Raw genomic sequence first — 20,948 nt, 5'->3', positions numbered from 1 at the left:
TTTTCCGTCCTTTCTCTATAATGAGACAAATTTTTCAGGCTTGTGTTATTTGCTGGATAGTTTTAAACTTATTGAATTTTGTACAATTGGAACTAACCTAAAATGCCAATTCTTTTGAAATTAATAGATGTTATCAAAACTCCCTTTTTTAGAGTTTCGGCTACTAGATGTTCTGCTTACTGGTCACCTAACAATAACCCGTAATATCTTCAAAAATTATGAAATAAATTCTCAGTAGGTTGCTGTTAATTGGCATTTGTTTTGTTGATTCCTTAATAGGCATTCAAAAATTTAATCTGAACGTCATGCTGTTTCCCAATATGTAGTGGAAGATATATAACAAAGTTGTACTGTGCATTCCGTTGTCGATTGCAGCTTGATAAATAATTTGTTTATTTCAACCTGTTGCTTCGATTTGTTAAAGAGATTCCATTACCCATTCACTCTTGGGGTTTGAAAGTGTAAGAACATTATTTGATGGAGTGGTGTATTGTGTACACTCAGATTCTATCTTGACTTGATTGAAAAATTTGCCCCTGTTGAAAGGGAATGCACCAGTATAGCTGCAAATATTTACCAGAACTTCACTATCACACGCATTAAATGATCTGGCTTCACTATCACACGTATTAAATGATCTGGCTTCACTATCACACTATCACACGCATTAAATGATCTGGCTTCACTATCACACTATCACACGCATTAAATGATCTGGCTTTCCGGAATGATTGTAAGATAGCACACAATTTATTTTACATTTTTGTTAGTGATTGTTCTCTTTATTTTTTTAAAGTCTGAAAGATTAATTGCCTATACCAATTCAGTGAAATACAAATTCGACTGATTTAAATGGAATTTGCATTTCCTGTGAAAATAGCATTCAAAATCATTTCTAATGATTTTTCTATGTGAAAAACCTCTCGTTGTTTCGGAAAAAAGTTTTTCTATGCGTATTTACCAGAGTAAATTTTTCATCACAAAAATTTTAATGTTTGATGTCTGTCCCTACATTCATTGAAAATATTACAAGGAACTGACAAAAAAGATTATGCACATGTGTGTTTTGCTTCCAAACATATAGTTACGGCTATTAGGGACAACAGTTATCAGTTTCATTTGGAAAAACTGTTCTAGTTTAAACAACATCCATCACTTGCTAAAACGATGGCCATTGAATATTTCTCTGTCTTTGTTTGATGGGGCTGGGAGGGTAAGATTAGTTTCAAAAAAGGCTAATTTCTTAGGTCATAAACTTCAAAGTTTTATGAGGTTCCCTTCAGACCAATATTTTGGGGAGGCGGTAATTTACCTCGTAAGCTTCTTTTATTTCAAGCAATCCAGCGTTAAAAATAGGTTTTGAGAGGGTGACAGTTCTGTCCCCCATATTTGGATAAGATCTTGAGCCAAAATGTAAGATTTTATTCACACTAGTGCAAAACGTAGAGGCTACCTATAACGCTTTGTATTGGTATTTTAAACGAACTTAATTGGGAGGATTCATATTTTCATTGACCCGAATTATTAGCTATAGTATTTTTTTAATGATTGCTTTTTAATTAAATGTGACTTGGTACATTGGCATAAAAGTTTCTATTATAGACATGACTGACAGGATGATTGTCTTGAGTTTATTTTAATTATTTTGAATTATTGGATTAACATTCGTGATTTTGAGGAGATGTTGGAGCCGTGAGGCTTCTGAGCCACCGGACCTCCAACATTTTCTATTAGCTGAAATGAAACGGAGCCAGAGTAGCTACGGAAGTCAGTTTTTAATATTACTTGAATGGTTAGGAACAGGAAGTCGAAACTTGTTGTGGCATTGGAGAGGAACAATGAGAACTGGAAAATATGAGTTGGGAGCAACAACCAACGAGAAACGCAATTTCAACTTTGAAGAAAGTATCCAAGTTATAAAAATAAAATTTTAGTCCCATCCCTTGATATTTCATTTTGTCTCCTAAATAATTTTTTCTCATAGTATTAGTTCCTTTCTCTTTTCTCATAGTTTCGTAGTTTTTTTTTCTCAAACTCTTATTCTTTTTTTTTTCATATGTATATATGCTTTTTTACCGTAGGTTCATTTGTAGGAAAAAGGTTTGGCAAATTTTTGTTTTATTTTATAGTTTTTGCGTTGGAACTACTTTTACAGAAACAATTTTTTAGACGATGCTTCCGCAAGTACTTTTTTCACTTTTTTATAATTTTTTTCCAAGAAACTTTAAAAAAGTCCATTCGATAACTTAATGAAAGCTTTTTGAACGGTGCATCTAAATTTATGTTTCTATTGCTTAATTTTTATAAATGCTAAAAAGAAAAATTTGTTGCTTAATTTTATTCCTTCGTAAATATTTTTTATTACGATGTTTTTCTGTAACTCATCATTTTCTTCGTAGATTTACTTGCGTAAAAAAATATTTACAATATTCATTCTATATATGTATATAAAATCAAATATAAGTATGTCTATGTGTGTGTGTCCTGCATGCATTGTTACACTGTTCATCCGATGGCAGGGAAACTTCAGAAGTAGTTGAGCACACTGTTATGAAGGTTTTAGGCGCAATCTTATTTTTGCCTTCCTCTCAAGTCCTTCTTAATATTTTTCACTCTGGCTGAAATTAGAGACCCCTGAACACAAATAATTGGAAGTCCCTTACGGTCAAACTATTCACACTGTCTGGATATTCAATTAACGAGTAAGTCAAATATGAACTGTGTCATCTAACATTTCCGAAATAATAAAATTTCTTTTTCAGTAAATTCTCTGAATTTGGAATTAAACCTAATTTTTCAACTATTTTTCAAATTTAAGAAATAGGTGGGGAAAATTTTCCAGGGGGAATTGTCGGAGGGATTTCGCGAGGGGAGGACTTTCCGTATTCTAATGAATTTCATTTTTATATCTTTTTCTGACTCTTTGTGTGGGCAATCAAATGAAATAGATAATTTTATAATTATAGGGTAAAAAAAACATTATTAAGTCTGAAATTAACTATATTATGGAAAGCATGATGTTTGAAAAAAAAAGTCTATGTTTCATGTTTATCCATTCAGTACGTAATCGCATTTTTCAGTTTATGGATTCGATCGCCCATTGAAGGGTAATTATCTGTGGATATTATTTTTGGGGGGTAAATTTTTCTGGGGGGAGAGTTTCCTGCGTGGGAATTTTCAATTACTTTTAAATTAAAAATTACAACCATTATTGATGTACGCAGAGGACATTTTCTCGGGGGAAAATTTTCCAGACGGAGTTTTTGGGGGTTAGGGGAGAATTTTTTTGAATTTCATGGTAAGTTTTCACATCATTTTTCCTTTCATTGGGAAAACCTTTTTTTGTTTATATTTTTGGGAAGAGACAGATGTCGGAGCTACTTTAAATTTTTATCAGGGGAGACGATGACATTAGAAATAACCTAAAGGCTTGATAACTACTTAAAAAAATGTGCAGATGGATTGTCTTAGAAACATTCCTTGAATTTGTTTGGCTCTTTTGGTTTTCGCCGTATTGTCCTGTATTATATATATAATTTGTCGCTTGATGTTTTGTTTTTTGTTTTTTTTCATTTTACTTCTTCCTAGATGTTCTCCTTGAATCAAAATGATATATACGCGCTTGGCTTACATGATCTAATCTGACCTAATATACCTTTCTAGAAGCACTGGGTTTCAAAACCTCTATAAATCTTCTGTTATCTTAATGCGCATGAGTATGTTTTGGAAGGGGTAAAGTAAGAATAACTCCCAAAACAATGAAATGATACTTCTAAACAAGGACACTCGGGGAGGGAACCCGTAAAACTGGTCAATCTGGTCAAAAGGGGAGGAGGAAGTGCTCGCACCTAAAGCTTCTTCTGTGAATGTTTGCACACGTTAAAGACATTTTTAATTCTCCAATGGACTTGACCAGTCGTTGAAGCGCTGTCGCTCGAAATTCTTAGTTGGGTTGGAAGTGTTATCAAATACTTTCTATTTTTGTTTTCAGAGGGGAGGCAACTCTAGTATAGTTTCCCCCTATTTTGTTTTAAGGGAGTCTTAATCCTCAAGACTAATAAGGTATTAAGAAGACTTTGTTAGCTTTTATTTATTTATATTCTGGTATTAAGGAGTAATTGAGTGAGAGTGTTTTGTCCTTCTTTAGTTTCCGTTTTTTTAGTTTCTGTTTTTTTTTCTTATTATTTAGGTTGAGAATCAGAGGATTGCAGCCGTCCAACATCAGGCTCTTTGAGCCTTCCCCAGGGCGGTTGTGTGTATTTATAGTTTTTGTAATTAGTAGTTAATAAAGAGAGTTCTTAAAGTTAATAAAACTAATAAGGTATCCAAAGACAACTTTGGATACCTCATTGCTAGAGTTTGTTTTAATTCGGATGACCTGTTTTTGTGGTTCTTTGGAAGTACAAGCAGGGGGGGGGGGTTGCTTTTTCGTAATAATTTGTCCCTATTTTAACCGCAGGCTAGGACAGCCTTGGATACCTTATTGCTCAAAAGTAATTCATTTACTATAATGAATTGATGTCGTGTTCTTGGACTGTTTCAGACATGGCCCATAATTCATGAAATTGAGACCCGTAAAAGAATGGGGAATGAATTTTTTTTCGAGATTGTTTCTGGAAACACATTAAAGGTAGAATAAACTGGTACGCTATATTTATTTTTGTTGGAAATCATAGTTAGAGTCTTTCTGGAAGTTCTTTATACTGGAAGTACGCTATATTTATTTTTGTTGGAAATCATAGTTAGAGTCTTTCTGGAAGTTCTTGAAAGAGATTTTAGCAAGTTTTACCCCTCTATTCTTGGATCCTGGGGAATTTTACCGAAGTTGTACTCTCTCAATAAAGATAACCCGATAGTTACAAGAATTCCTAAAGCATTACTTTTTTAGATTGTTTGTTTTTCGACCTGTTGTATTCCAAGAACAAGCAATGAAGATTCAAGATGATATGATTCCGAACACCACTCTATCTAGTAAGTTGTTTTACTCGCTTTTGCTTCGAACTCTAAAAGTTTTTTAAATATCTCAAGAGGATGACAGCATTATTTGGACACAGCTTTTGTTCATAATACTACAAATAACTTTCAACGGAAATTAGTTTAATACATCGACTGTAAATGAAACGTAACATTAAGCTAAAATATATAAATATATATATATATATATATATATATATATATATATATATATATATATATATATATATATATATATATATATATATATATATATATCTGAACTGAAGCTGTGGTGAACTAAAAGGCAAAAATGTCGTCAAATGCTCCTCTATCCTGTATTGTTCATAAGGGATCGCTCTCTCTAAAAAATTATGTACACCAGGTGGTATGTGCCTAGCGTGGTGAAAATATGTGGCACACGTGACATTCCGATATGTACACAAAGTGGTGGGAAGTCAGCGCCCCCTCAATTGCTCAAATCCGTATGTGAATATGAAATAAATTATGCTCCTATTTGTCTTTCCGTCTTTGCACAGAATGAACAGTTAAACGATTAAAGCTAGAAACATGGAATTGTCGATGTGACTGATGGTGGAACCATTTGAATGAATTTTTTGAAATAGACAAATAATATAATCCTAAATTAAAGAATCCACCCAAGCTGCCGACCGTGGCGAGTGGACAGAGGCGACAGAAACCTGGTAAAGTAGGTTTCTTTGCAAGACATAGAACTGGCAAAGCGATGTGTATCTATAAGTAACGACCCATCAAATTATATTGAGTGCACAGATTTAAAAGGAAAAAATTGCTATTGGGAGTTAAGTGGTTATTTCTAGTTTGAACCCTTTTGTCATTTATCAGTTATATGGTCAGAGAATCCGCTAGACTAACCCTTCAATAATTTGTTTTTTAAAAATTATATTTATCGTTAGCTAGGTCACCTCATGAGACAAAACTTAATTTGGTTCACTTAAATTTGAGTCCTCTATATTTTCTATGTTAGGCTAAGCTTAAATGTTAGTCCATAGGCCTAATATTCATTTTTTTCTTTTTTTCCTATGCTTGGTGAAGTTTCTAACAATATCAATAATTTTTGGAATCTGCAATAACAGTATCACACTAGTGCTCATTTTATGGCTTGTATGTCATCCACTGTTTAGGATGGTAGATTAACCCTTTTCTGCTTACTTCGGTTACAATGGGCTAGGCTTAGATCTTTACTAATTGCGTGAATGTTGCAACAGTGATGACCGTTATGATAACGGCTTTTCATAATCAACTGTTTCTTTTTTTCAGCGATATAAACGCAATTTAACTTTTATTCCAGCTCCTGGGGTCCTTTAGAATTTTCTTAAAGGGAGGAAAGCCTGTAAGATTTTTAAATAAAAAGAGTTGTCTTTTTTTATGCTGATTCCAAATCTATAAAATTCCATAAGTTTAGTGTTACTCATCAAAAGCTACGTCCCTGAGAAAATTTGTCTTGTTTTCGAAAAGGGGGGAAAACGCCCTCGAAAAGTCAAGATGTCTTAATGAAATCGCACCATCAGATTCAGCACATCAGGGACCTTTACGGCAGATGTTTCAGACTCCTATCAACTTAAATACGGATTTTTTTGATTTTTTTGCCAGAAGAAAGATGACGGAGGCATATTTATTCATTTATCCTTTTTTTCGTATTAGTAATTGTGTCGAACCAACAATCATAGAAAATTAGGAGAGGGCTCATTCGAACGGAAATAAAAAGTTCCAGTACCTTTTTTAAGTGACCTAAAGAATTGGAGGCAATTCGCCCCCTAACAAGCCCCTGTTTCTCCCAAAGACATCCGATCGAAATACCGATACAAACATTTGATTTAGCAAGGATGAAAAGTCCACTAAGAATGTCTTTTGGGGATGAAATTAACCCCCCCACACACACACGCACAGTCTCTGCGGTAGGGATTGTAAGTTTCACCATTTGCCCTTTGTTCATATGTAGTAGCCTTTATTGTTGAAAAACGCTAAAGTTTGACCTTTTGTCACAATTCTTTAAGAGATGTTGCTCAAACACAAGGACCGTTGAATTTGAACGAGAAGTGCTTTTAAAGAACATTAAGACTTCAGCGAAAAGAGCAAAGGTTGATGCAGGGGAAGCTCCTCTCCCCTTGTCTTGCTCCTAATTTTCAGCTGAAAAAAACTTGTTTGTTTTGTTTTGTTTTTTTAATTTAATTTTCAGATTAGGATATGTGCTTGACTTTGGATAGCCAACCTCAAGGAGACTATTTATTGCTACTTGTTATTGGACAGTCGAGTAGCAAATACTTCCTTTTCATCCATTTTTTAAAGATTGTTGTTGGACATAGGTTATGCTGAAACTCCAAGGGCCAAAAGTAGACATTAATGCTTACAATAAAAGGTGTAGTATGCTGAAACAAAAAATATCTTATGTTTTACTTATAAATGGTAAGGTTGCATTCTGCTACAGCGATTCTCGCGTTGCAAAATTATTTGTGACCCCGCAAGCACCAAAACAGCTTAAACGTTTACTGAAGCCATCTTAAATGATTTCTGAGACCACAGTGGCTAATCATGACAAAACAAAACATCGCAAAGAAGAAAAAACGAGGACAATAACAGCCAGTAATAAAACAAAATAATATAAAAAGATACGACTTTGGTTAATGGTAAATTATATAATAATTGGTTAATGTCGACATTCACCGGTGAATGTCCGAAATGCCTTTTTTTCTCCTTAGATTTAGGAAGCGTTACTAGTCAATTTTTCACTAGCAATTTAATGCGCATTACGTTAGATTAGATTAGGTTAGGCTAGACGAGGTTAGGTTGGTTTAGGCTGGCTTAAGTTAGGTTTTTAACCCATTTTTGATATTTAGAACCAAATTTAACCTAACCTAATCTAAACTAACATAATATAACCTGACCTAACTTAAACTTTTACCATCATAGGTTGCATAAGACTGAGAAAGCTGAATCGCAAAGCTAATTGAGTCGAAGCAGAGAAAACAAATTTGTACATTCACCGATGAATGTCGACATTTATTAGATTTCGGACATACATGGTAACATATATATCTTGAAATATTAAAAAATGTGGACTTGCTATTCAAAGAAAATTCGAAGATAATAATGACAAAATGGACTACAAAACACTAGATATAGAAACTCTTATGCATCTCGTTTGTCTTCGCAATAGTTCTTCCTTATATTTCAGATACAATAACCAATCATGGGATCAGATATTAATAACCGGTCACAAATAATTTTGCAACGTGAGAATCGCTGTAGCAGAATGCAACCCTACCATTTATAAGTAAAACATAAGATAATTGATAATATTAATAATAATATTAATAAAATAATCAGATATTATTACCAAATTTTTAACCCAAATTATGGGTTTACAAATGGGTACGAGGCTTTCACCGTTTTGGCAACTTTTTGTGTGGAATTTATTAAAACCTCTGTATTGAAAACCTTTCCTCTGAAATACCGGTTCTGGGGTGTTTGTGGATGATCTTATTTCTGTGTAAGATGTTGGAAAGAAGTCATTTAGCTCCTTTTTGGCTCGTCTAACAACTTTGAACTCTAATCTTCAGTTCATCCTAGAACTAGAAGATAACGGTAGTGACCTATCAACTAATTCCACGGAAGCCCTATCCCTGGATTCTACGGGATACATATCCCATCATTCTATGACAGTCAGCAGGTGCATGTTACGTCATAGGGAATGTTTTCTAAGAGATGCAGGTGCATGTTACGTAATGGGGGATGTTTTTTCTAGGGTTGCTATGCTTAACAACCTGAGGGTGTTGGAAAAACCTGCAGGAAGCTCGCTAAATCAAGATTTTCTTGGGTTTTACCTAATAATTCATCCTTATCCGCCATTTCGTGCTAGAAAATTATCAGTCATTTTCTATATGGCGAACCGTTATAGAGACTATTGATTTTCATTGAGCAAAGATCTGTTGGTAAACATAAGGTGTGTCGCTATTGACAGGAAACAGAAGCGTCACTTCATCCGCTACTTAGTAATTACTTAGTAACTACTTAGTAATCGGGCAATCGAGTAATTCCATTGTCCCTGGAGGGCTAAAAAATGGATATTAGAATGGAAATTGTATTAGTCTTGCATAAGAATCTGAAAATGTCACACTTCAATGTTAAAAAACGGACATTTCTCAAAGATACCAACAGGTAAGCCTTTTTCTATACCCCCTAAACCAATAAGGTGTACATATCTGTATTTAACCTACTATAACTCTCTATATAGGATAAACATCTAAAGACCCATCCCTCCTGCTATTGCATGATTCTTGCAATGATAGAATAACCTTATTTCTTGCAAATTCATTAAAAGTACACTCAAGCAAGTTGGTAGAAAAGGCATAGGTTGTGTCAAAGAGTTAATGATGCAAAGGCCCATTTTCTGATGGACAGCTGCTATTGCATAGGAGGGTCAACACATCCTTTGTCTAGACATCGAGAGTTGGCAAATCAATGTCACGCGTCCATGTATTTTTGAACGAGAAACCAGTCGCGAACACATTCCCCACTACACTTCGTAATTGGAGCTCTGTCAATTAACATTAAGAAGCGAACTGGGGGATTCTCTAGCAATTAAAAGGTATGGCTCTGATTACATTTACATGTCATTTTCGGCCCATTCAGTGAGATGGCTAATAGAAAAAATACTTGTCCCGATATTGATTGCTGTGTTGCTTCTCTTGGACCACGACAATTGGGCCAGGGAATGGGCCATTACAGGAGTTGTTTGTCACTGTCCAGTTATGGTCGCGGCAATTGGTTTGCTATTATTTTGCCTTACATTATCCCTGTCTAAAAAATATATTGCACCGGTTGCCGCTGGTTTTGAGTCTTCCATATTACATGACTGGGGCTCTGGGAAGGATTTTAAACAAAGTGTTTCACAAAACCTAAGGTCCAGCGTGCGATTTCTCGGTGAGCAGTTGAAAGTGGAAAAGATTTAAAAAGGGCAAGGAGAACCCCATAATTCGTCAGTCTCAACTGAGCCCGGAAGCATAATACATCGCTCTTGTTGAATAAGAAACCAAAAGTAAAAATTGTTTGATGGAAAAAAGGATTCCTTTTCCTAAAAATGGCATATTTACCACATAAAGACTCTCAACCAGTCAGGTCATCTTTAAATCTTTTCAATGGAGAAAATATTGATGTGAGTGTAAAACATGGTTTCTATGAACAATTTTATCCGCAACAACTGCTCTCTGAAAACGTATAGTGTCAAATTTACTCCAGTGAAGATTATTTCGTAGATTTAACTTCCGCATTTATGGATTTGCATCTGATTCTCAAAAAATCTAACAGTGAAAAACCAAGTGAAGCCGAGGGATTATTCTATGAAGATTGTGTTGTACATAATTTGTTTATGCTAATCAGTGTCTAAATAAATAGAACATTGGTGAGCACAAGTAATAATCATTCAAATTATGCAGTTTATATACAACTCACATTAATGACTTCAATGTCCTATAAGCTTTTGAAAGTTATGGCTCCGTTGGGAAAATAAATCATGAGATATTTAATATACCTTAGTGGCTGCCTCTCAATATAAAGATTAATATTAAGCTACAACTTCCTCCGTCCAATTTTATTTTGAGAAAAGTAGTTGGCAGTGTACCTGATGTGACAGTCTCTCTCACCTCGGCAATGCTTCTTTTACGAAAACAACAAGTTATGAGTTCTGTTGCTTTGGCAATTGAAAAATTAAGAGCAAGTGAAAATAATATCAAACTGCTGGCTCTTCATAAGATCACGAATCAACGACATATTGCTACGGGTACACGTACCTACACTGATTCATTATTATCAACGGTGGAATTCCTTCAAAACATTCTTTGGCTTCTGTAAAAAGTGCCAGTGCCGTTGGATCATGGACAAATTCTCCACATAAATTTGAAATGTTTGGACTTTCATCTCTTGTGTGTAAAGTAAATGGAATTTCACTTTACAATTTATCCTTTAATAAATCCTACAGGACTCTAAATGAATTGACAATGCAATCCCTAGGTTGAAATCCACAATAATTTGAAAATGGTATTGCCAAAGATATGTATGTAAAAACTCATGGTATCACTGTATTTGATTTGTCTGGTACTCAGATATGACTATTTTTTGAATGGGGATAGTACGTTTAGAGTGTATCTTTGCAGAACCATTGGAGGAGAGTTAAGCATTAGTCTCGCTAAATCAATTTGAAACCTTTTGGGAAATTACCCCTGATGGCAGTGTTCTATTACACTTGGCATTATGAACAAGAATTATATAATCAATGTATTCAATTTGAATCCTTACATGTCCAAATACAAATTCTATTACATACCCTCGTATTTTCTCGAGCATGTTCAAAGCGTAAACAATATCCTTATCATTGTTAATAGTAGCTGATCAACTTTAAAGAAGGGTCATCGGCTTTGCATCTTTCAAACAGCCATGAATATTGAATGTTTTGATCCTCTTGGTCTACCGTATGTATTCTACACTCCACACATTAAAAACTTTCTTGAGCAAGGTGGAAAACCTATTATTCCAAATCAGAAGCGAGTACAAGATTCATCAGCCAAAAGCTGCGGTTTTCATGCATTATTATTCTTTATTTTCTTTGTCGCGTATATACTTACAGTGAATTTCTTAGAATTATGGCGAGAATCCTCGAATGAATGACTTTCTAGTTGAAAGAACCCTTTCTTCCGCGTAAAATATAAATTTCAGTGCTCTAAGAGTGAAATGTTTGAAATAGTTTTGTAAATTTGTTTATTAATAAAATTTGTATGTACAGAAACTCTTTGTCCCTTAGACTTCTTAATTTGTATGTATAAAAACTCTGTGTCCTTTAGATTTCTTTTTCCGCGTATAGGTAACCATTGGAAACGATAAGTGGCAGTTGCTCGTCGGGATTCAACTTGTGTTCATCTTGGCATGCAAAGTCAGTGTCACGTTTTCTACAATATTTTGTAACTTAATTTTTATTATATTTCTTCCTTAAGTTCAATAATACTATTCTAATTGATATTAAAAAATTCACAGTGTTTCAATTTGCATATTTGAAGCAATTTCACACACAAAATTCTCATATGAAAAATCACTTTCTGTAACAGCCAATAAAAGTCTGTAGGTTTATAATCATAGTCGCCTGTTTCTTCACGGCGATGACATAAAAACAAGACTCTCTTATTATTTCAGCAATTGAAGCTTATGGTAGGTTCTTCTTCACAAAAATAATTAAACCACGACGATATCAGTCTCTTAAAAAATAAACTGAAATCAAATTTAGGGTTTTTTGCAATCATGCCAGAGTAGGCATTTTCCCATTGATTTCATTTAGCATAAGTGATAATTGGAGCATAGGAAAACTTCAATTAGAGAGTCACAAAGTTCTTCAAGACAGTAATTACAGTCTTTAATTTGCACTGTGTATCCTCTATGCAAATTGTATGGATTGCATAATCTACATTTTTCATTATAGTCATCACCAAAACTACGATTCTCATAGGATGACCCGCTGACTGTCTTACTTATAAAAAACTGACTAAAGATAATTAAAGTCTCAGAGGAAAAGACTACGTAAGACTAGGAGGAGGAGGAGTGAGGTCACAAGACATGTTCAGACAGGTTTTTTGAGTTATATCTTGTTACTTCACTTTACTTATATCTTGTTAATGGCCGCCTATGTAGGGGTTAAAAGCCAAATAACAATATCATTTTGTTTTATTTCAATTAATATATCAATAAATTGAGTAAATGCATTTGGTTCACGATGTAAAAGCTTAATGCAATAGTCCATGTTGGGGTACTCATTTTTATTATTATTGGTATGCTTCGTTTGAGAAAGTGTTTTCCTTTGAAGATATAAGTCTAGAAAATCATCATCTAGAATCAACCATTTTTCCAAAGTTACTAGGTTCTGTATGATTTTTGTTTCTCAAATCCACTCATTTTTAGTCCTGACACTCTCACTATCGATCATAGACTAACAATAGATCTCGCTAGTAACAAACTGATCCCTTTTTATAGATTGACTCAGATTGATGTATTCAATATATTTCACTTGTGCATTTAATCCGTGTTGTAACCTTAGTATATACATTATATTCACTTTTGCTGGAAAGCATGACTGTTCTTCCGACTTGAATATGCTTAATGATATAATATATCGTACAAACATCTCGTCCCATTCTAACGTTAGCCGGCAACCCCTTGTAATTTCTTCTGCAGCATTAGGCACTCTAGGTTTTATTTTGCCATGGTTAGTGCCTTCAATATCCAATAGAATAAAAGCATCCATTATTAAAGAATAATATTCTTGATGTTGACACACAGAAGCATTTTTCAATACTGGAGCAAAGTCACCAAAGATTACGTTACCCTCAGCTCCAATTACGTAAAAAACACCTGCATCTCTTAGAAAACATTCCCTTTGACGTACCATGCACCTGCTGGCTGTCATGGAATGATGGGAAACGGCTCCCGTGAAAAACGGAGCATCCGTGGAATCCAGGGATAGGGGTCCCGTGGAATTCGTTGATAGATCACTACTAATAACCACAAACTGCCTTTTCTAGACATCTTAATTTTCAATAAGTCTTTTAGACTTGAATATTCTATTTAAAGAAAGCATATGCATAATGATAAATATTTGTATTTTTCCTCCAGTCTCTCTCCCTGTATAAGAAGAGGAGTAGTTATTTCTTTGGATGATCGCGTAAAAAGAATATGCTCAGAGTCACAGATAGTCTCAGAACCGAACAATCTTAAGTACATTTTATTGTGCAATGGCTATCCCATAAATTACTTGAAGCCATCATAGACAAAAGACGAAACAAGGCAGAAAAGAATCAACTCCACAAGCTCCAACATATATCGTCCTCTTGGTGGACGATAAGGAACTTTTCACTGCTCTATCCTATAGTCCAAAATTGAGTGACAAACTGGAAAGAATCCTAAAAAACATAACCTTAATGTTGCCTTTAAAAAATTCAAATACAATACAGAGCTTTTTCAACAGCGGCAAGGATAAAACCAGCCTCGTTCTGGGTAGTGGTGTTTATATAGGGGTAGTGGTGTATAAAGGTTACGAGCCTGAGGAAATTTCTCTAATTTTCTAAAAACGGGATAAACATTCCCTAATGGTCATAAAATCTGATTGAAAATCACACCATGAGATTCAGCGTATTGAAGAACCCTACCGTAGGGGTTTCAAGCTCCTATCTGCAAAAATGTTGAAGTTCGTATTTTGTTTTTTCCCATAAGAAAGATCATGGATGTGTGTTTGTTTGTTTTTTGGTTTTTTTCCCAGGGATGATCATGCCAACCCTGTGGGCCTAGAACATCGGGAGAGGGCTCATTCTAATGGAAATTAGAAGTTCTAGTGTCCTTTTTAAGTGACCAAGCAAATCGAAGGGCAACTAAGCCCCCTCCCACGCCACTTTTTCTCCCAAAATCACCCAATAAAAATTTTAAACAACCATTTTGTTCAGCATAGTTGAAAGGCCTAATAACTATGTTTTTGGAGATAAATTGACCCCCCACAGCCTTTGGGGATGGCTTTAAGCTATGAAATTTGCCTGTTGTTTACGTATAGTATTTGTCTTCGGGAAGTATGCATGCTTTTTTCAGATGGGGAGGAGACGACGAATTCTCTACTGGGGGGGGGGGGGGTCGTGCACGGAGAGAATTTACCAAAGAGATGGAAACTTCGAGGGGGTGAACTTTTCAGTGGAAACTTTGTGCTGGGGGAATTCGCCAGGATTCTTATACGAAACTTCTTTATATGCCATGCTTTCTCTTTAACAACTCAATTTTACGCTTGGACATGCTAAGGGTAATTGTCCAGGGTAAATTTTTGTCAGGAATGAATTGCCCAGACGATGTTTCCATGGTGGGGGTGGGGAGGATTTTTCCGCCAGATTTCCTTTCTTTATTTAAAAATTAACAGAAATTGAGTAGAAAAAACAAATTTTTCAGCTCAAAGTAAGGAGCAGCCATTAAAACTTAAAACAAACAGAAATTATTTCGTAAATGAGGGGTTTTCCCCTTCTCAACGCCTTGTTCTTTACGCTAAAATTTAAATTTTGTCTCAGTTCTTTAAAAATGACTCCTGAAAGACAAGGGTCATTTAATTAGAACAATAAGTGACTTTTTTAAAAGTACCGGAAAACCTTAGCGTGAAGAGCTAGGTGTTTAGGAGGGAAACCCCCTCATATACGCCTTAATTTCTGTTTGTTCTAAGGCTTAATATTGCTCCTTACTTTGAGCTGAAAAAAATTAGTTTTTTTTATTCCATTTTTTCAAACGATCACATTCGCCGGTATTGTATGATAATGTCAATGGAGCAGAAACGCGCCCGATTTCAAACTATAAATAGCTTCGAGCGATGAAATATAATGTGAAAAACTTAATAAATAAACTTGAATTGCCATTTTAGGCTTTAATATTTGTTCTACTCCTCCAACCCCACCTTATTGCATTTTCTGGTGGAAGGGCCATGAAAGAGAGATCAGCACCGCCGCTTTGGACTGTGGTGACTGATGCTTCATCTTATACCTTTTCCGTTTAGTAATTCATTCCAATAATTCTAGTACACATATAATTATTATATACATTTAGTATTCATATAGTTTATATACAGTATTTTACACGATGCTATAGTACACGTTACTGAGCTGCTTTTTTGACCTCACATAAAATATTCTTACGGAAATTGGTAAGGAATTTTCGAGCAAAAACCTAATTTACTTTTTGGATAGCGGCATTCACTACTTGTAGATTCACACTAGGTAGGGATCCTATAAAACATTCAGCGAGCCTTTAAGCTACAGCCGAATAAAAAGGCTGTAATTTGACACTTTTTCTATCGCGCCATAATTATGAAATCAAAGAGGATTGAGATCGCAAATGCCCCTATTCACTTCCCTAAGAACATTCTAAAGAAACATTATACCTTTCAGCTGTATAAAAGAGTGACAAAGAGCCCACATTTCCAACCGCAATCCTTGGTTTTCTTTTATCTTCTTTCTTTTTGTTGTCACTTTTTTTTGTCCTTGGTCGGTTTCTCTTATCGGTGGGGGCTATCATAAGGGAGTTTTGATGGGTATCTTTTTACTTTAATTTTGCCGTCTCAAAATAACGCATTATTTGTGTTGCACATCAGTGCTGTATTTTTTGCTGCCAAACAATGATTTGGCACAAACAGGGTCAAAGTCCTCTCTGATTGATATTTTGATACAGCTAATTTGCCTTAAACTACAAAAGAAATTGATTTATAGTATCCCTTAGAAGCCGTACCGGAGACCAGTGATGCATATGGCTCTAAACATAAATCCGTCGTGCATATGGTACAATTGTTAGTTCTCAGTTTCATTTGAATAGAGCCCATCTTGCAAGAATTTACAATAGTGTCGTCCTGCCACATATTCTGTACTTAGTACCGTTTTACCCTATATTTAGTGAATCTGACCTTCTTAGGATGAAACGCGTTTTCTTCAAATTTGCTAAGTTTCTGTTGCGAGTTCCTCCGTGGACCCGCAACTCCTATTTGATGAAAAAATATAGCTTGTCTGACGCGTGTGCTAAGTTAGCTGAGCTGAATGTACACATGTACAATAAGCAAACCGGCCATGAATGACAAAATGTTGTGTTTTGACGTGGAATTATTTTTGTTTGTATTTTAGAATGTAATTACGATATGTTGTTTCTTTCTTCTTTTTTTTCCTTTTTTTTTTCAATGTACTCCATCACTTCATTATTTTGTATGATGGGTTATAAATAAATACATACATACATACATATTTAATTCACATGAAAAAAATCGGTTATGCTAGAATGTTCGTTCACTAAAGCTAAAGGCTATACAGTATTCCATTCCTAGGGATCAGCTATTAGGGCGGGGGTCTATAGATCTTGAGCCTAATTCATGGTGGGGAGGGGGGGGGGTCTTCAGACACTTACCTTAGTCTTGGTTTAAGTAAAAATGCATGTCTTAGGCCCACATTTTCAAGCTCTTCAGTACTTCTGTGTCAGTAGCGTAGTTTCTTAAAAATCCTGGAGGGGGGGTGTAAGAATGGATTCGATACTCCCAAGTCAACTGAAAATTGCAGTGAAAACTGAAAAGTGAGCCATTTAGAACCATAAAGACAAAAATATACTAAAGGAAACTGACCCATTTCTGTAGATGCTTGAATTATGCTGGTTTATCTTAGTTTTGACAATTTTTTTAAGATACTAAATTTCAGATGGGGGTGGGCGAAATGGGGTTTTGGGGGCAGTTGTTTAGCAGTCCACAGAAAATTACACCCCTGTTTTGTTGAGAAGTTAAAGTTTTGCGTAAATAGTGGGTGGTAGCTTTGAGGCAGTGTTTTTGTCTTCATTGAAGTTCCCTTGTACCTTTCTGTATGCCTTGTAGAACCCATGCCTATTGGGCAAAAAAATATTTTGGGTATTCTTTTATCACTAATTTCTGCAAGCAATTTTTATTCAAAGTTGTTTCTTTTCATTGAAGTTCCCTTGACCTATTCTTCGCGTCCCGTTACTTTCAAGTCGATAGCTTATTTTTGGGTGCCACAAATCAACATAGCCAAATTTGTTATGTTTGTTTTTCAGCAATAGGGCTCAAATTGTACATGGACTGGTGCATTTAAATTTCAATCCGAACAGAGGTAGAAAGGTTTTAAGTCAATTTGGGGCATTGCGGATCTTTTAGTCTTGGTTTATGCTAACCAAATATATTCCAAGTCGAATTACTTCTTATGGTCCGTCCTGATGTGAGCTGGATGTATTTGACCCGCTAAAAAAATGGTAAACCATTTTTTTATGTATTGGGGATCCCTTGACCCACCACCTTACAGAAATAAATTTTCAGATGTTTTAAAAGTGTTTATAGGCCCTCTTTTCAGACAAACTATATTTTTGTATGTTAGTGGTCTAATGACTCACAGATAAAATTTCAAGCTTTATGGAAAATAGACTTTAATTTACTCAATTTTTAGCCTCATTATCAGGGGCCCGAATCCTCAACGTAATTATTTGTTTATTAAATAGGTTTCTCTAGACTCTGAGACTTACCAATATAGTTCTGAAACTGTTAGGGATTTTTTTTTTCCCGGGCCTGTTCATGGTATTTTTTCAAAGCTAGATTAAAGAGAACAAAAGAATTTTAGATTCAATTCTGTTTATAATATAATCTTCAGGGTACAAGTCTATCTGTCATTTTATGAACTCTGACATGTTGGAGTTTTAAGTACCAGCTAAGGAATTGATAGCAATGTCTTGGATAATGATCGTCCTTTACTAGCTTGCAGCTACCGCTGCAACCATGATAGTACCTTCTTGGTTGTGGATTTAACGTTGTCTTTAAAGGCCCTTGGCCGTTCAGCAACCTGACAAAATTCAATAGTAAACCCGACTCGCATACATTGAACCCACAGTTCCGACGGAAGATACCTTTCTATGCTTTTGTACATTATTATTAGGAATGGGGTCTCTAAGGTTGCTGCTATGTATTTTTATGGCACTTGGTATTAACCAAGTGACATATAGCAATCGCAAATTCTGTCGGTCTGTCTGTCTGTTGGTCCCGGTTTTGCTACTTTAGGCCCGTCGTTTTCCCGATTTGACCATCTGGGGGGATTGGGGGGCCGATTAATTCGGAAAAAATAGAAAAATTGAAGTATTTTTAACTTACGAACTGTTGATCAGATCTTAATGAAATTTGATGTTTGGAAGGATATCGTGTCTCAGAGCTGTTATTTTAAATCCCGACTGGATCTGGTGACATTGGGGGGGATATGGGAGGGGGAAACCTAAAATCTTGGAAAACACTTAGAGTGGAGGGATCGGGATGAAACTTGGTGGGAAAAATAAGCACAAGTCCTAGATACATGATTGACATAACTGGAACGGATCCGCTCTGTTTGGGGTGGTAGGGGGGGGGGCGTTTAATTCTGAAAAATTAGAAAAAATGAGGTATTTTTAACTTACGAACGGGTGATTGGATCTCAATGAAATTTGATGTTTAGAAGGATATCGTGTTTTAGAGCTCTTATTTTAAATCCCGACCGGATCTGGTGACATTGGGGGGGGAGTTGGGAGGGGGAAACCTAAAACTTGGAAAACACTTAGAGTGGAGGGATCGGGATGAAACTTGGTGGGAAAAATAAGCACAAGTCCTAGATACATGATTGACACAACCGGAACGGATTCGCTCTCTTTCGGGTAGTTGGGGGAGGGGTTAATTCTGAAAAATTAGAAAAAATGAGGTATTTTTAACTTACGAACGGGTAATCGGATCTCAATGAAATTTGATATTTAGAAGGATATCGTGTCTCAAAGCTCTTATTTTAAATCCTGACCGGATCTGGTGACATTGGGGGAAGTTTGGGGTGGGGGAACCTAAAATCATGGAAAACGCTTAGATTGGAGGGATCGGGGTGAAACTTGGTGGGAAAAATAAGCAGAAGTCTTACATACGTGGTTTACATAATTGGAACGGATCCGCTCTATTGGGGGGGGGGGGTAATATTGAAAAATAACAAAAAATGACGTATTTTTAACTTACGAAGGAGTGATCGAATCTTCGTGAAACTTCATATTTAAAAGGACCTCGTAACTCAAATCTCTTATTTTAAATCTCCACTGGATTAAGCGTAATTGGGGGGGGGGGGCAGTTGGGGGACCGGAAATCTTAGAAAATACTTAAAGCGGTGAGATCAGGATGAAACTGGATGGGAAGAATAGAAACCTGTCTAAGATACGGGACTGACATAACCGGACCGGATCTGCTCTTTTTGGTGGAATTGGGGGGGGGTTAGTTTCGAAAATTGAGGTCTTTGTAACTTACGAAAGGGTGACCAGATCTTAATGAAATTTGATATTTAGAAGGATCTTGTGCTTTAAAGTTCTAATTTTAAATTTCGACCAGATCCTGTGACATTGGGGGGAGTTGGAGTGGGAAACCGGAATTCTTGGAAAACGTGAAAATTGGGGTATTTTTATCTTACGAATAGACGATCGGATCTTAATGAAATTTGATTTTTAGAAGGAATTCATGTCTCAGAGCTCTTATTTCAAATCCCGACCACATCTTTTGACATTGGGGGGAGTCGGAGGGGGAAATCTTGGAAAAATACTTGGAGTGGAGGAATCGGGATGAAGCTTGGTGGATAGAATAAACAAATGTCCTTGATACGTAATTGACAGAATCGTACTGGATTCACTCTCTTTGGGGGAGTTGGGGGGAGGGGTTCAGTGATTTGGCGAGTTTGGTGCTTCTGGGCGTGCTAGGACGATGAAAATTGGTAGGCGTGTCAGGGAGCTGCACAATTTGACTTGATAAAGTCGTTTTCCTAGATTCGACCATCTGGGGGGGCTAAAGGGAGAGGAAAAACTAGAAAAAATTAGGTATTCATAACTTACGAGTGGGTGATCGGATATTAATAAATTTTGATATTTAGAAGGACATCGTGATTCAGAGCTCTTATTTTAAATCCTGACCCGCATTAAGCCTCTTATTTTCCTTTTTAAATCAATCTATTGATTCATAGAATTTTGTTAGAGCTCATACCATATGATCTCTTGGCTCTTAGCTCTTCTCGCCTCGTCACAAGTGCCAAATGAGCTCTTAGCTCTTGATATACTTTCCGTCGTTTTCGGAAAACTATTCAGGTATAAGAATAAATCGTAAGAAAAGGGAAAGATCTAGATTTTTATTTTTGTGCTAATACTCTAATGTTGCCTTTCCCAGTAAAGATTACACGGTGCTCCCAAAGCCATTTTATGAGCTCAAGAATAGCCCAAATTTCTTTGATCTTCTTCTGTTTCTTCTTTGAATGGACGAACCTATCTTCGGTTGGAATCCACTTAATGAGACTGCTATTATCTTAAGCACCAGATTAAGCAATTAGAAATTTTAAACGTTCCTATTTTTTACTCAGGTAAACATTCGTATTGTATGTCTAGGCTTC

The 20,948-nt window shown here is 35.7% G+C and overlaps 1 protein-coding gene across 1 annotated transcript in view; it reads left to right on the top strand.

Moving 5' to 3' along the window:
- The window catches only part of LOC136040231 (uncharacterized), a 98,541-nt gene that overhangs the window by 65,385 nt on the left and 12,208 nt on the right, over positions 1-20,948 (top strand). The window contains exon 4 of the mRNA XM_065724428.1: positions 4,889-4,971. Coding sequence (XP_065580500.1) covers positions 4,889-4,971 — 83 coding nt within the window. The remainder of the gene's footprint in view (positions 1-4,888; positions 4,972-20,948) is intronic.

The sequence above is a fragment of the Artemia franciscana genome, chromosome 2 (genome assembly GCF_032884065.1).
Source record: "Artemia franciscana chromosome 2, ASM3288406v1, whole genome shotgun sequence".
Classification (NCBI taxonomy): Eukaryota; Metazoa; Arthropoda; class Branchiopoda; order Anostraca; family Artemiidae; genus Artemia; species Artemia franciscana.
This window is presented reverse-complemented; position numbering and strand designations above follow the sequence as displayed.